General features: G+C 45.9%; 1 protein-coding gene across 5 annotated transcripts in view; it reads right to left on the reverse strand.

Moving 5' to 3' along the window:
- PTCH1 (patched 1) overlaps nt 1–17,018 on the reverse strand; it is a 69,426-nt gene that overhangs the window by 3,473 nt on the left and 48,935 nt on the right. For all 5 annotated transcript variants that reach the window (XM_025282001.2, XM_025282000.2, XM_025281999.2 and 2 more), the window contains 8 exons: nt 15,325–15,467; nt 13,127–13,310; nt 11,389–11,669; nt 9,827–9,964; nt 6,856–6,998; nt 3,271–3,370; nt 2,458–2,712; nt 304–865 (listed from right to left, as the gene is read on the reverse strand). In XM_025282001.2, coding sequence (XP_025137786.1) covers nt 305–865; nt 2,458–2,712; nt 3,271–3,370; nt 6,856–6,998; nt 9,827–9,964; nt 11,389–11,669; nt 13,127–13,310; nt 15,325–15,467 — 1,805 coding nt within the window. In that variant the 3' untranslated portion in view covers nt 304. The remainder of the gene's footprint in view (nt 1–303; nt 866–2,457; nt 2,713–3,270; nt 3,371–6,855; nt 6,999–9,826; nt 9,965–11,388; nt 11,670–13,126; nt 13,311–15,324; nt 15,468–17,018) is intronic.

The raw sequence follows: 17,018 nt of genomic DNA on the forward strand, positions 1-17,018 counted from the left end.
GTCTGTAGGTTAAGAGGTCACTGTTTGCGACACATCACTGCCCAGGGGCCCCAGGAGGTTGCTCTGTCTGCAGCCCTCTAGTCCCCGAGAGCATGCGTGCTCAGTTGTGTCCAACTTTGGGACGCTATGGTCTGTAGCCCGCCAGGCTCCTCTGCTCATGGAATTTTCCAAGCAAGAAAACTGTAGTGGGTTGCCATTTCCTATTCCACGGGGTCTTCCCCCCCCAGAGATCAAACCCACGTCTCCATGGAAGCTGAGGGACCGCTGAAGAGCCCCGCCCACCTTCCCGCGGACCCCGCCCACCTCAGTTGGAGCTGCTGCCGTGGCGTCTCTCCTCACATTCCACATCCTGCAGCTCAATGACCTCCACCTTGGGTTCCCTCCTCTCACACCGGACATTAAAAGGCACATGGGGGTCCTCAAACAACCCGTGGTCAGTCTCGGGGTAGTCCTCGTAGCCTGGGCAAAGCCCGCTTCGGGGGTTCCTACTGGGCCCAGGCCCAGGGGCGGGCGGAGGATGCACGGCAACAGTTACGGACGCCGAGGCCGTCACGGTGGTAATGGGCTGGCAGTAGCTGGGCATGGAGCTGCCCATGGCAGTGAACGCTGGGTTGTGATGCCGAGGGTTGTGAGAACGGGCTCCCCGGGGGCCCGTGCGGTCCCTATTGCTAGGGCCAGAATGCCCTTCAGTAGAAATTTCGAAAGCGTCTCTGCGCGGTTTATAGGGAGGCGGCCTCAAGCATTCTCTGGGGGTTTCTCTTCTGGGCTGCTGTCCTGGCTGTCCAGGTGGCAGGGTCCTTGAGTCCAGGTGGGACTGCTGTCGAGGATTTGAGGGTGGGTGATGCCTCGGTTCAGGATGGACCACCTACAGAGGGCAAGGGCAGGTTGAAACAGGCCCAGTGCTAACCCCAGGCTGGGCGCCACCCCCTGCTGTTCCAGCCCCCTCTTCTTGGCTCTGGCTCCTGCCTGGCCACCCACACACAGCTCTTTCTGAACTAGAGCTCAGTCAACCCCACAAGTGGCTGGGAGTGCCCCAGGGAGCTAACAAGGGCCTTCTACCCACAGACGAAAAACCCATTCTCTTTGAACCTCAACAACGTGGCAGAGGAGCGCCCTACTTGGACCCTGCGTGTAGGCTTTCTCCGGCACAGCTGGCTGCATGCATAGGGCTGCAGCCCATAAATGCAGGGCTGTGGTCTAAGCATCCAGCTGCCTCCCTCCCATAGTCTGCCACCCCACCCTGCTGGGTAGTCAGATCTGGAGTTCCTCTTCTTCTAAAACTGCCAAGTGCCTGGCCCTGGCTCACCCACACGCAGGACGTTGCCAGGACTGTCTATACCTACACTGTTGAATATGGCTATTTACATTTAAGTTAACTAAAATTAAAACTGCAGCCCCTTAGTCACACTAGCCACATTTCAAGTGCTCAACAGCCACATGTGGGCAGTGGCTGCTGCACGGGAGAGTGCAGGCAGAGAGAGCATTTGCATTGTCATAGAAAGTTCTATGGGGCAGCACTGCTCTGTCCTGTTGTTAGGAATCTGGTTTCTGGGTCTCTATACAAAGCACGGAGCAACACAGTGGCCACATCAATCAAAAGGACCGTGACCAACTTCAAAGTCGTTCAGCTTGTACCTATTTTTAGGCTCCTGCTGAACAAAACCAGATTCACACTGCAGCTCAGCAGGCATCGTCACGGGGGGTAAGAGGAGGAAAATTTAGGTTATTTGGTTGGCCTCTCTCTCTTTCATGGAAGGGCAGCTCCGGCCTGGGACTGGAATACCCATTTCCTGGAGGGACAGCAGGAAGCCCCCAGTTGGAGCAACATTAGCCTTAGAACCTTCCTTGGGTTTTGTGTGCTGTGCTCCAGGCCTGGGGAGCTGAGAACATCCTAGGGAGTACAGAGAGGGGAGAATGTAGCTGGGGCTCTCAGAGCCTCTGAGGAGAGGCTCCTGGGCCGCTCATGGTTTTCCTGAATTACTGAAGGCTGGTTCTCAGCTTCTCTGCTCCTTCCAGTCACATAGAATGTGAGCTTGGAGCCATAAAAGCTTCTGGTAAAGTCTCAGACAATAGTGATTGAAGTAATTTTATACTAAGGGCAATTAAAGGTAACAGAGGTGGAAGGGAAAAAAATAACTTCTGCTGGCAATAAAAATAACATTATATTTTAAAATAAGGATCATCCTACAATGTATGTAACTTTAAAATAAGGGTGGGAGGGTGGGTAAGGAAGCAAGGCATGCTTTGCCTCTGGTTCTTAAACAAGATATATGCTGATGGATGCTTTGTGTAGTCTCCAATACTGGCCCCTGCCCTTTTCATCCGTATGAGATACAACCATATGAAATTGACATTTTTATAGTATGATTCCACCTAACCTATACTCTTTTTTTTGCATCCTGTGTTTTGCTGTTCAGAGCAGGCAGGGGCTGCCTCCTGGTGTGACTTGTGACTTACAGTGGAGCGGGCGAAGACAGGGTTTTCTGTGGCTTCCACGACCACTTGGTGGGCAGGGCCCCCAGCACCCTGCTGGGCCTCGTAGTGGCGCAGCTCCTCGCTGATGCCTGACACGGTCGTCTGAGAACTGTACTCCGAGTCAGAGGAATCAGACCCGTTGTTTGTGTGACCGGCGGGCACAGCAAACCGGACCACGCTGGGGGGTGGCTCAGGAGAAGGTGTGGGCAGCCGGTTCAGCCCATTGGCTGGAGACACCTATTTAAGGGATTCCATATGTCAGGTGTTATCATCCATTTACCTGGTAGCTACACTCAAGGTTCAAAACACAGTACTGTTCAGGGGTCGCTGCCCTCCCTCACTCCCCCTCCTGGCCTCCCACACTACTCTGTATTCACTTAGCCCAATCCTTGCCACTTAGAGGACCCTTGGGCATGACAGATGGAGCAAAAGAACTGCCCTCTGCTTTCACACACTGGAAAGGCAGGTTATGCCCTTTTCACTCCTGTTCAAACCCAGATATTCATCTTGAGTGGAAAATGCTTTATTGATAGAGACCTATAACACTTAGGTTGCCAATCACCAGGTTTCAAAAAACCAAAATAAAAGCAACCTAAACCAAACCAAACCAACACAACATCCTCCAACACTAACAAACTGAAGAGAAAAAAGGCTATAGTTATTGAGTTGTTTGCTGAAAAAGTAAACAACCAGAAAATGGGGATAAAGCTAAATATCTAAATTAAGACCAACACCAGGAAAAACAGCATACAGATGGCCTGTGGGCTGCACATGACGCCAACAACGATTACTGACCTCAGGATACGGTCCGAAGAAGGACAAAAGGACTGGCAGCAAAACTAGTCCATTGAGAACACCCAGGATTGTTAGGATTGCCAGGACAGCAAAGAAGTACCTTAAACATAAAAGGGAAACAGGAACATTTACCATGGCAAGTGAATTAAGGTACCCTTCATGTGCCCAAATGTCAGAGCCAAAAATGAACAAAACCCACACCAGTGAAAAGGCTGTTACAAAACTTCAGTTCAAACCCAGCACAGGATTACTTTCGTTTTTCTTTTAACCTTCTGACTTTGAGGACTGCATTCCGCAACCCAAAGTGTTAGTTCATGAAGGGAAGAAAAAAAAAAATTAGGTTGTTAATTTGCTGAAATCTCATGGCATGTAATGTTATTTATGAATGTGTTACACAAACACAAAAATATGGAATGTGAACTGAATGGCTGAGCAGACTGAAAGCACAAATACAATGCAGAGGGGCCCCGTTCACGAAAACCCAGCAGAAGCAAACAAATGAAGTGAAGGGTGTAGAATTTAAACAATTTAGCCCAGGAGGAAAAGCAGCCCACTTCTGCAGGCAGCTAATCCACTGTGAAATGCTTCTGCATCTTAGAGCAGAATCTCTAATTAAGTCTCCAGTGTATCAGGTAAGGCTTTCCCTGGGCTTTCATTAACCACAACTTTCTGCCTAGAATTCTGTGAGTTCCAGTTTTACCAAATAGCTCCAACTGCGACCTTTTTAGAACACTGGAACCAGCTTTCCGCAAAGAAAACACTGCCCATTCTGTGGTTGCTGGGGCATTTTCGGGGGAGGGCGGTCCACAATGACGGGTTGCTCTGCTGGCCAATCTTTTGTTGAACAATTTAGCATCTCTGAATACTCTTGTTTTGCGTCAGCCAATTCAGACATAAAGGCCGCAGCACCATGCAGAAGAGGAGAGTGCACAAGTGGCCCTGCTTTCCCACCACTGAGGGCTAAGGTCTGGGATCCTTCACGAATACCAAGGTGAACCTGTCAGCCAGGAGGGTGGCTGGCGGATGTTCCACACAGCTGGAGGCAGAAGGCTACACGCAAGCATGCGTTTCTCTAACTATCGGTTTCTAGGGCAGTTTTGCTGGAAGGGGGCTGGGGTGGGGGAGAGCTCAGGATGTTCTGGGAAGAGGGAGGGCAAGATATCTATATGTTAATGGTCCTCTTGATCATAAAACGGAACAGGCTCCAAACTTCACTGTGCCTATATATGTTTTGCCCTTAGATGAAAGGAGAGAGAATCTCTATAAAAATACAAATACCTCGCAGCTATTGTAAACACTAGAAACTTCTGAGCTGCATTAGTAAAACCAAGCAGCCGATGTCTTGCACTAATGTAAACTCCTGGAACTTTAGGTTGAGGCATATATCAGCAGCAGGCATTAAGACATTTGCATCCCATCCATCTATCGGTAGAATAAACAGACCAATTAGATTTCTGACGGCTTAGTGTATACAATGTCTGCTCATTTAGTCGACCTCAGTGAGGGCTTTATCAGGTTAATCCATCCAGTTCTAGAAAATGGGAAGCCCTTTTAAGTGCTTGAAATAAGAGCCCTGCTATCTCTGGGAGAGAACAAGAAGCCATGGGTTAGATGAGAGAGTTGGGATCCTGCCCTCCACCCAGGTCCCAGATGGTTGCTCTAATCAGGCTAAGTTTCTTCTCTGTTGCTCCCCTGGCATCCCCCAACAAGGCTGAGTTAGATCCTTTGAGATCCCATCACATTCTGTTTCCCATGGTTTTGAATTGCTTGTGACCTTGTCTCTCCCCGCCATAGACCATAGCTATGTAGAGGGGGACAAGGACAACGTTACTGCTGTGCTGTTGTGTGAAATGGCACTTATGAGGTGTTCAGCATAGTGTTGAATGAGAAATTACACAAAAGAATCTTTCCTGGATGTAGCGTTTGTACATCATAGAGAAACAGCTACTAATGCTCAAATAAAGGAAAAGTCAACATCAAATTAAGAGTTCAAAACAAAACCCAGACAAAAACCTTCTTGTAGTTTAGGCATATATATCTACCTGATACTAGCCAACGAGGTGTACTAATTGGCTTGCTAATGGATCAGTCCTCTGTGCTGAGAGGATCAGCAACAGGGCCATCATCTGGGAGCTGGCTAATAACTTAGACCCCGCTCCCCACCCCCGATGAAGTCTGATCTGCATTTACAGAGAGCCCCTGTGATTCATGAGCACATTATAGTTTGAGAAGTACTGGTTTACACCTCTCCACTCACTCTCCACCCAAGTGAGCCAACCCTGGCACTCATTCTAGGAAGGCTACATCTCCATAATGATGCCAAGGACCTATCGTCTTTTGTAATAAAGAAACTTTGGCTACAATTTAAAATCCTTAAAATCCTCTTTTTTTCACTTGGAATTGAAGGTCCTATTACAACATACACACCAGGAAAGCCGGTTTAGATTTTCTCTCCAGATTACCAAAGTGTGCCTAACAATCCAGTCATTTCTCACATTTCATTCAGGGGTCCTAATTCTGGACTATCTTTTACTTATTGATGATTCTGGCCTTGACCCTCCACAGAGCAGCAGGGTTACATCTAAGAGCAGCTGTTTAAAAAAGCTGTGGAGGCTCTTCAGAGAAGAAAATGGTCTCTCCCTGTAGTTCTCAAATTCTTTTCAAAAGGAAAACTTGCTCTCCTTTCATACTTCACAAAGTCAAGTCCTTAAATAAATTCACCAGAAACTGCTTGTCATGAAACCCAAATAGAAAGATGTATCCAAATGAGGCTTAGATTTTAAAAATCTGACACCAAAGTCACACAGTAAATGTTTCTTAAATCTTACTGGGAACTTGAACATGGGGTATGCTGTCTTCACTTCTTAAAAGAATAAAATTTCTGAAAATTTTAGGTATCTGCGTGTTTTCCTCTCTACAGTTTTGAAGGCCAATGGAAGGTCAAATTTAGTCAGTCAAGGGAACCAGGTCATTTCCTTCTGTTGATATGTCTAACCTTAATACCAAGAGCTGGGATGTGGTGTCAAGCTGCAGAGCTGCCTTTGTTTCTAGCCCCAAACCCTCCATCTTTTGTCCTCAGGATATTCCCCAAAACAGCTCTAGAAGAGGGCCTGTTCTTATGCCTCTCAGCATGTGCATGCGTGTTCAGTCGTGTCCGACTCTTTGCAACCCCACCGACTGCAGCCTGCCAGGCTCCTCTGTCCATGGAGTTTTCCAGGCAAGGAATACTGGAGTGGGTTGCCATTTCCTACTCCCGGGGATCTTCCCGACCTGAGGATCAAACCCAAGTCTCTTGCGGCGTCTACATCGGCAGGTGGATTCTTTACCACTGTGCCACCTTGGAGTTAATAAACTCAAAAGAAAGTGGAGTCACAGATTGTGACAATCATCACTTTACAATATATATGTATATCAAAACACCATGTTGCACTCCGTAAATATATACAATTTTTGTCAATTATTCCTCAGTAAAGCTGTAGCGGGGGCAGGCTCAGCAGGAAGCAGAGTCACAATGAAGACAAGCTGCAATCGCTCAGAGACAAAAGGAAATAAGTTACAGAGAACACATTAGAAAACAAGGCTTACCTGACAATGAAATCAAATTCAGATCCTGCAAGCATCAGCACTCCCAGTAGAGTGGAAACGGCACCATCGAGAACAGGCGCAAACATGTGCTCCAGGGCAAGCACAGCCCTGCGGTTCTTGTCACCGATGGCTGTTAGAAAGGCCTGCGCAATGCGAGTTCGGGTGATCAGATTCCTGGATTTCATTTAGTCAATAGCCAGCTTCGTCTTAAATGCTATAAGCTGGTTTCATCTGACTCCACTGTACCCCTCAGATCTTACTGTCTAGCTATTGGAATGTTTAATTGGGGTTGCTCAACTTGGCTAAATCTAGGCTTACACTAAATTGACCTGTTAATAATAATGGATTGTATTTGGTGTTGATGTAAATCTTGAACAGCAACAAAAAAGATGGAAAGCGTATTTACTTTAAATTTAAACACGAAAAAAAAAAAAAAATAAATAAATAAATTTAAAAACGATGCCAAAACTATATAAAAATGAGCAAAATGTTCCCTTCTTTTCACTGTCACTCACCCTTGAGTTCACTCCCCATGAGAGCGATCTTACATTATTCACATGGGAGATCTCTAGCTGTGAAAGCAACAGCATTTCTCCCGATTTTTTGAAAGGTCAAGATCTTACTTTAAAATGGGCTTAGCACCGAGGTGCCAAGTACGTATTTCCTCATGATTATACTGAGGTTAGAATTTCTGTCACTGTGTTCAGACTTATATGTTTATAGGACATGTAAGTACCATTAACGTATCACAAGAAATTCAATCAAGCCTGTTCTAAATATGGGTGGACATGTCCAACTCTTTTGTGTTCTCAAGGTCTTCTAGGTCAAGGGCATTGTTGATACCAAATGGAAACCTTATGTAGGTCTTGGTATATCACACTATTGGCTTGAGAGTATGACCCAAGACCATTTTAATGTGGGTTAGTTACTGTTACACCCTGCCTGTTCCCCTCAGTGGGACCTAACAGGGAGGGCCGAACCTGGCACAAGCTTGCTCTCTGAAAGCGCAGGCTGCTCTGGGATGCTGAGAAGAGGGCCTGGAGCCCTTGCAGGTGGCATATGCGTCTTGGGGAAAGACATGTCCATTAAGGACTACTTAATGGATGAAGAAATAAAACTACACACAAGTGTACCAAGGTGTATTACTTTTCTCTAAAGTGGGGTCTATGTAAGTGATGCTCTTTCAGAGTTGAGGAGACTTTAGGGTCCAAGTAGTTCTCTGTTTCTCCTGAGAGGAAAGCACTAAAATGGTCTGGAACCATGCTGTCTGTGCTGTATTTGGGCCATGAGGCCATAAGCGCCAGAGCCGAGTTGATCTTCTTGCGTATAACTCACGCTACTGGGACAATGAACTGCCGGATGCCCACTGACCCCTTGATGACGTTCACATACAGGATGTGGTCAGAATGCCATGTCCTGTGAGTGGATAGTCTCCTGATGAAGACTTGGGCTGGCAGCACAAAGCCAAGTTGGCTCTTGAGACTCCTGACATTCTCAGGATTAAATCTTGCATGAGGAGTAGAGGCGTTCCTTCATTGTTTATTCAACACTGGTATGGATATTTATGTTCCTACTACCTCAGAGACCCAGGGTGCTGCAACAGTTTAAGAAAAGATATTAAGCATTTCCACCACAAAAATCTGATCTAGGACCACCCTGGTCTGTAATGATAGCCACCAAAAAGAGTGGTTTTCATTCACAACAGAATAAAATGATTTGTAGTTTTTAACTCACATATAAATGTTTCTCATTTTTCAAAGAAATGATATTATGTGTTTTCTAAGTTCTAAGCTCTTCTTTTTAAAAATCCCCTCTCCTTCTTCCCAGCTCAACTGAGGAAAGCAATTTGGGTAGGATCAAAATTTAGAGAACTGTTTCTATATTATCACCTTTTTATTATACACTGGGGGAAGAACAGGTTAACTGCAACAGAACATTCTTTCTGAAATACAAAAGTTTATAATCCCTAAGTAGCATAAATATGGCCCTGAAAGAGGACAATAGAAAGTAGTAGACACCCGTGTGTAGACACACAGAGGCCATGTGTTGAGCCCAATGCTAGAGACTGCAAAAGCAAGGCTAAAAGTAATCTGATCCAAGTCCAGTGCGAGGTTTCCTGGCCAAGGATTCCTAACATCAGTATTTATTCAGTCAACAAGTATTTACTGAATGCCTATGTAAACTCAAGGTCTTAGGCTATAAACACAAGTGTGGATGGAGCATAATTTACACATCACTGTGGGGCTTTTAAATAATTCTCTGATAAATGTATACGATGGACTTGTCTCATGGATTAGACTCCTCTTGAAGTTTACCCTCCTTTTTCACAAGACTGGGCCCACAGAGAGAGGGGAGAGATTCCTATGGAGAGCAACACTAGTTCTTTTATGTCCTGTTGTCATGAATTTGGAGGCTGGGAGGTCGAAGGAACTGGGGTGGGGGGTGGTGTTCAGATGGGGAGTTCATTAGCCCCAGGGTATTTCCTTAGCTGCCAATTCACTTCTCTCTCAACTATGCCCGCCCACCATGCCTGTGAGTGTGGTCTCATGTTATTCCCGCTTCATTACTGTGGTTTTAAAAACTGTATGTATTTGTGCACACACATACTCATATAACATCTGTCTAGGAACAGCTGACACCTTTAGGACCCGTGACACAACTGACACCACCAAATAAGCAGAATCCTTCTGGGCCCACTCGGACACACCGAGGACACTGTCTACTGCTGCCACGGCCCGGCTAACGTCCACCTTTGATGACCTGCTTCTTAGATTCCCTCAGAGGGAAAGGAGTCCAGCTGAACTGCAGCCACTCCTGGGGAGTGTCTGTGCTCCCAAGCCTTTTGCTGTGATATGTGTCAGATGTGCTCCTTGATGGTGGAGAAAATGAAAAGGTTCCCAACTTGTAAACTAAACGAGCTTGAGGAAATAGGTTGCCTTTTCACAGCTTTCCCTGAAACTATCTCCCATACCAGAGCGACATGAACAGTGAATTCCACTCCAATGCCGACGGAAGCAATCAAGATGACCACAGGCACGGCACTCAGCTTGATTCCAATGAGGCCCATCATGCCAAAGAGCTCAACTGTCATCAAAGCCAAGACTGTCACCTTTAAAAAAAACACACAGGATGAGTGGCTGGGCACAAACACACTCTGGGTGTTGCAAAAATTCTTTCCAAACTATTCCATGAGTGTGATCTATAAAGAGTTATACAGATATGTACTTATTGCTGGCTACAAATTTAATATAGTTTAAAACAAGGCGTTTCCTTCTGTTTTGATCTTAACCATCAGAGATCATCCTTCAACTTGTAACCGAGCTGAAACTTTTTTGGTTGCCTTGCCCTCCATCCTAAAGAAAGTTGATAGGACAGGCTGAATAAATATTCTTTTACATAGAAGTTGCTTTGCTTTTGTTTGGAGAGCCTGTGGGCTGAGTGAGGATGACTTAGGAGAAAGGGGACGTATGGACAGCCGATGCGGGTCAGGTTACAGCCCCTTCACTCTGAAGAAATGTGGAGTCACTGGGGTGGACAAAGCAAACAGTTAAATCCAGGGAAAAGCTTTTATTTGCCATTCTTTCATCTGCCTTGTAAAAATTTCTAGGGAGATGGAAAGAATCCGTGAGGTAGACTTTGGAGTTTTTTGGGCCAAAGAGGAGAAAATACAAATAAAACAATAAACTTTACAAGAGAAGGAGAGAATGATCTTTCCTTCTGGGGGTGGGGGACAGCAGGCAGTGAAGGGCGAGCAGACAAGTACAATAAAAGTTCCCTTTGCTTTCTTTTAATAAGCTAATGAAAGATGGATAACATCAATTGCTTAAGTACCATGAAAACTCCCACAGACTAAACATTTACCTTTAAACATACCTGCTGTACAGACTCATGGTGCGGAAACAAGACCTGGCCTCTGTTTTTCTAATTTTGGCATTTTGAAGGCTATACCACAGTTCATGGAATTTAAACACTGCCATGATTTTATTAGACTCTACACGAAACTAGCTTCAAACCTGCAAGCATTATACTTGGTGAAAGAATGTAAAAAAAATAGATTGGCAATACTTGATCATTTCTCCCTAAGAGTTAAATACACCACACAAAACCGTCTCTAAAATGATTTATCCATATACCACCGTCCCAACTTCTCTAATTATCCCTCCATTTGGAAGAATCTTCTCTATATTTGGTATGGGTGTCGTAACAAAATGACACTTGAATAAAAAAAAAAATCAGTTATGCTTTGAGTGTTTGTATCAATATACACTCAGCTCTATTATGGACAGTGTGCTCAAAAACTCCCCCATCTTTACCTAAAAAGTTTAATGTTATAGGAGAGGAGACATAAGATTAAGGCCATTAAAGACTCTACCTAAGCATGAACCTCGCCACCTCCAGTAGAATAAATACAGTATGGATGATGCAATCTATACCCTCCTCCCGAGGCCCAGACATAAACAAAACTTCCCGGCTGCAGAAAGAGCTATGCTGAAAGGAATTTGACTTCCACAAAGACCCTTAGAATCAACTCACAATGATCCCGGCCGTCCAGGGGTTCAGGAGGAAGACGGCACACACGAGGAACGTGCAGGCCAGCACCACACTGATGGACAGGAGGAGCCAGTGGCGGAGGCCAATGTACTGCTCCCAGAAGAGGAAGGGGTAGCCGTTGGGGTAGCTGGAGAGCCCCAGGCTCGTGTAGTTATTGCAGATGGTTCTGACTTTTTCGATGGCTTCAACGAAGTCCGAGGTGTCACGCAGGCCGTTGAGGTAGAAAGGGAACTGAGCATATTCGATGGGCTCTGCCGCGGGGACTGCACAGGAAAGACAACAGGGAGAGGGCCCAGGAGTCAGGGGCTCCCGGCAACACTGACAGAGGCAAACAGGCTTCATCCAAAGGCAGAAAAAAGGCAGCAAGTGTCCCACCGTTAGCCTCCCAGACGTGAGTCCCCAGATTCTCCGTAAGTGCAATGAGGAGAGAGAGAACTCAGCAAGAAAGTCTGCTTACTTCTTCAACGTGAAGGACAAACAATACCAGTGACAGTCTTGAGGTCTTGACAGTTTCAGTCTTTGGTTTAAACAATTTTAAATGATAATCAACTTTTGATTTTGGGGGAGGGGGGTTGCAGGTGGAGGAGGAGACTGTGATCTGTGTATTGATTTACCCTTAGATTTTAATCTTCTAGAAGCAGTCCTTGTTTGCAACGGGTCTAAACAACTTAAGAATTCAATTGTGGTAACATTTTTTTCCGTTCAACTGACACAAGTGAAAATACTAAGTTCAAACCATTTTACTTAATCACTTATGAGAACAAAATAACTCCAAAGTCATGCTTTACTGAGAAAAATGCTTAACTTTCTTATCCTTTTAGTGATCTTACACACTTAAACCTTCCATGCTTCTTTTTTAATGCAATGCTAAGTCTTCAGCAGCAGGGGAAGAAATCCTCACACAACAAGCATTTAGTTACTGCCGTTGTGTGTTCCAGACCCTTTGGGGTCATTCAGCTGACTTGCTAAACATGATTTGCCCTATTATAATCTCAACTATAAATTTTCATCAAGACAAGCCTTGGCTGCTTGCCACCAGGCTCTGAGGTTTAGATACAGGGAAGCACAACCCGCCTGCTCTCCAGCCATGTTCGCAAAGGGACTGTCTTCTTTCTCACGTCCATCCTCAGCCTCATACCCAAGGCATAAGCAACTAATATCTCTAACATAAATGCAAATTAAATCCATCCAGAACCACCTTTCAAAGTTGGGGCTGAGAGGTGAAAGGAAGAGGACGCTGTTGTATACAGACTTTTCTGCTCCGGTTTAAACAGCTTTGACAGAGTACAGGTGCTTGGTGGCTTATAGGAATGACTCAACTTGCCAAAAATCCCTTCAACACCAGAGTTGACAAAGTTAAGATAAACATATAATCCCCAGTGATAAAACTCTGCAATAGTAAAACAACACTCAACCTGGAGGCGTCCCCAACTTTCACATGGAACAGCTGGCATTAAAGAGAGATGCCTGGTGGATGTTTTAGAGTCAAAGGCACAAAGAGAGATTAGAGACTCTTATTTCTCAGTGTGATAGAGCATGAGTTGTATTTGATTACACATCCTCATCTGTCTTCCAGAGTTTTAAACTAAAAGAAATACATTGTTCTGTTTACACTTTTGAACCCTAATTGGTGTCAACGGATGAGGGCTATAACTGAGTTTGGAAGTACACGGTGCAAGGAGCCCTCACCAGCTCGCAGGTCCAGTGGAGGGCTACTTACTTCTCAGCCTGGTTTCTGGCATGTAGTCGGCTTTGTCATGAACCCACTCAGGACGGTGAGGCCGGATGTTGGCTTGGGAGGCAGCATAAGCCACAGGGTCATTGCTGACCCAAGCAGTCAGGTAGATGTAGAAAGCACTGGGGTTAATGATGCCGTCTGCATCCACCAGGCGCCGTTTAGTCAGCTGCAAAATGGGTAGAACAGGAGACTTTCAGAGTGGGGGCTTGGGGTCAATGCACTCCTGCCTACAGAGAAGCAGAGACTGCATCAGCATTTGCAACAAAGAAAAGAATGTCTCTGTTTGCAAGTGCAGAAAATCCCATGAGAACACCTTTGGTTCCTTTTAAAATGCACTTATCAGAGAATGCAACAATCGGCATGTTTATAACACACATACACACACACACACACAGTTCGGCAGATGGCCCAGGAATTGACTGAACCAATTAAATCTGAACGCTAAAAGAGTGTCTGCAGCCAAGGCAGAGAATGAACAATCTGGAGAAACATATTTATAGGAGGGGAAGGGGGAAAAAAAAACCTGGCAAGAATCCCCATACACGTCTGTGTGCAGTTAACCTCTGCTGTTAACACTGAAGGAAATGCCACCCAGTAAATGGAGGAGAGCTATAAAAATAAAACAACATCTGTATAAATTTTGCTAACACTAGCCTCCTATGACCTGTGTATTCAAAAGATGTCCATCGCCAGAAAGTAGAAGGGACGGGTGCACAATCTTGGTCTTTCTGGGAATCTCAGTCTGAGCGAGGTGGTCCCATTTAGCATATGTGCCACATCCTAAGAGGAAGCCAAATAAATACTAGGCTCCCTCTAGAGCTGGTCTGCGGGCCCTGTATAGATGAAACACATCCAGAGACAAATACACACAGACACACGTGTACATATGCATATATTTTTTCCTGTTTACTTCAGATGGAGACCTGGTTCCAACGCTTTTCATCTTTAACAAAATGAAAAACACCAGTGACAGAAGTTAATAGGGAAAGAGTAAAGGAAGAAAGTGGAGGAGAGGGAGAGAACTAAATTTCAGGGATCTGGATTCAATTAATCCACAGGATATGTAACAACTGTATGTCTTCAAGCCGTCTCTGGAATTACATAGTACAGCTCACACGGCCTCCGTGCACCCAGCACGCTTTTCTCCCTCCCAGGCAGAGGAAATGATGTCTGGCGGCCTGGCCCAATCACATTTGTTCCATGGTGTCCCTGGTCCCTAAAACCAACCCAGCCCCCAGCATCCCCCTGCCATCTCTCAGACAGACTCCTCTGCCTGCATCCTTGTCAAACCTGACAGCATGCCGCATGCGGCCATAAAGCACTAAGTTCACACTCCATAATAACTCTGAACAATGTACTTTGTAAATCTGTCACCTTTAATGCCAGCAAAAATGGGGAGACAATAAACAGAGCTGCTGGGAAGATCATTAGCATGACGGTTTTCTGCCTCAAGGTGAAGCAAGTAAGCTACAAAGAACAGTGGGAGGAGGACCTGGGGAAGTCAGGAATGGGACTGGACTCCTCTGAAATGTGAAGGGTCCAAATGCCCTCACCAGCATGCCCAAGGAATCAGAGGGGATATGCTGGAATCCAAGCGTCACAGCCAAGAGGCAAATGCAGCTGGAGAATATGATTACCAAACAGGAACAGCTCTTCTTTCGTCAGGGGTGAGCACAACAGTGAGTCCATGAAGGCTCCAAAGATCTGCATTTCCGTCTGCCTCACTCATGACAGAGCAATCTGTCTGTCCTCTCCTACCCCTCATGCCACAGTGACCCAAAGGAATCAAACCTAACAAATCTTCCCATCCTGCTAGTAATCTCTCCTAACCCATCCATCACCCCAATGTCTATTCTTTCAAATTCTGCTACCCAACTGACTCACCTTTCCAAGTTTGAATATAACCAAGACTGACATGGTAACAAGGACTAGAATTCAAAAGAGAACAGTATGCAACACAGTATGTCTAACATCTGAAAGAATCTGTACTGCCTCAACTATACTTTGTTCTGACAACTGCTCTGAAGGTAAGTAACACACTTGTCCCCATTCGACAGATGAGCAAGGTGAGGCAGTCTGGTTTGCCCGCAGCCACACAATTATCCAGTGGGATAAAAAGCCCCAAAGCCCTGCTCAACAACTCTCTCTGAAGCTCCCAAGGTGTAAGGCAGTGAGAGTACCTGACTGATGTCAATGGGCTTATCACGGCTGCCGGTTTGTACCAGGAGTTTGTAGGCAAGGACCCCATCATCCGATCCATTTTTGTAATTGTTTGGCATGATTTTCCCGGTTTCCCAGTCACTGTCAAATGCATCCTGAAGTCCTAGAAAAGGCAAATGTGTGTAATATATTATAACTCTTAACCAGATTGATCCTGGTCCTAATGGGGTGGACTGAGGACAGAGGAGTGTTCGCCATCAACTCCAAGCATCCTGTATTCTGCTTATTCTTGATTTCACGTGATACTCATATTTCGTGAATGAACTTCAGGATGCTGATAATCAATGCTTCAAAGGGCAGAAGGGAGGGAATATTCATTTCTAGGAAACAAATACACATGTTTTAACCCCAAACTCCCCCCTCTTCTCCCCCAGGTCACAAGAAAGCGAGAGAAAGCTGGGTGAGGAAGACACACTAGGCTCAAACGCTATTTTGTTACACATTAGGTACTAAGCCATGGGTTCTTCAATACAACCAGAAATTCCATTCAGAGCAGGAAAAACACATTCAAACCCCCAACTTCAAACAGCAACTGAGTTGCTTCTCCAGCCCAGGGTGAGTGAACATGATTCTGTCAATTTGTTCCATCTGTTCGACTTGTGGAGCTAACACAAGCTGTGGGATCGGCTGCCAGGTTGCGTAAAGATCACAGCCAACACCTATTCACTCTCGACTGTTCTCTTCCTCTTTGCCACCCTTCCTTGAAGAGGGGGTGTGAAGGAGGGGGAGGACGGATCTTGTGTTCGCGTGTGTGCAGGGAAATACCTCACAGGGTAAATTTGGATCAGATTGAGAACAGGAAGCCACAGGCCAATACAAGGGGGCTCTGTGAGAACAGATGACAAACCGCAAGGCCGGGGAGGGGGAAGGAAAGAGCTTTGTGGGCTTGGGGGATGGGCGAGCCCACCAGCCCACCACACACAGCTGCGCTTGGCCTCTGTAATCAAAACCATCATTACAGACCTGACGGTTTGGCTACAGCTGTAAAGAGATAAGCGTGTTGGAAGAGAAAACAGGGCCCTGGTGACCCGGCCTTAGGCGCTGAGCAACTGCTGGCTCACACACAGTCTCCTCTGACACCCTCACCCCTTTCGTTGCCCTGCACCCCAAATCACCTCCCACGTAGAACGCCAGAGTCCCAGCCCCTAAGAAGCCACATCTTTTGAACAAGTTGCACATGCACAGGTTAGACGTGGTCAGTAGGAACAGAGGGAGCATCTTCAGTCACTTCAAAGTCACTTGCCCCCTACTCCTCCCAACACACAGAACTGGTTCTGTTTTTCGTGCTCAAAATGGGGGTTGAAGTTGAGGGAAGAGGAAAGCACAGACCCTCTCTCGCGCTCTCTGTCCCTCTCTGTCTGATCTTCTCTAAACCTTTGCTGTGGGCATTGTTTTCATAGGAACAATTTGGGGATGAGGCCCGCGGGCTCCGTGGTGAAAGAAGGCCCTGTTTGGGGAGTGTGGAACGGCTGCAAGGCTGGGTGGGGAGACCACCAGGAACGGCTGTGCTCCCCTTGCACACAGACTGTTTTTCATAGCGAGGCATGCACACAACCCTCAGTATTGAACAGATGTTATTTTATTACCTAAAGCCTTTTTTTTTTTTTTTTTTGGTTTTTGAAAAAAAAACAAACAGGAGAGAAAAAAACCACCT

The sequence above is a fragment of the Bubalus bubalis genome, chromosome 3 (assembly GCF_019923935.1).
Source record: "Bubalus bubalis isolate 160015118507 breed Murrah chromosome 3, NDDB_SH_1, whole genome shotgun sequence".
NCBI classification, from domain to species: domain Eukaryota; kingdom Metazoa; phylum Chordata; class Mammalia; order Artiodactyla; family Bovidae; genus Bubalus; species Bubalus bubalis.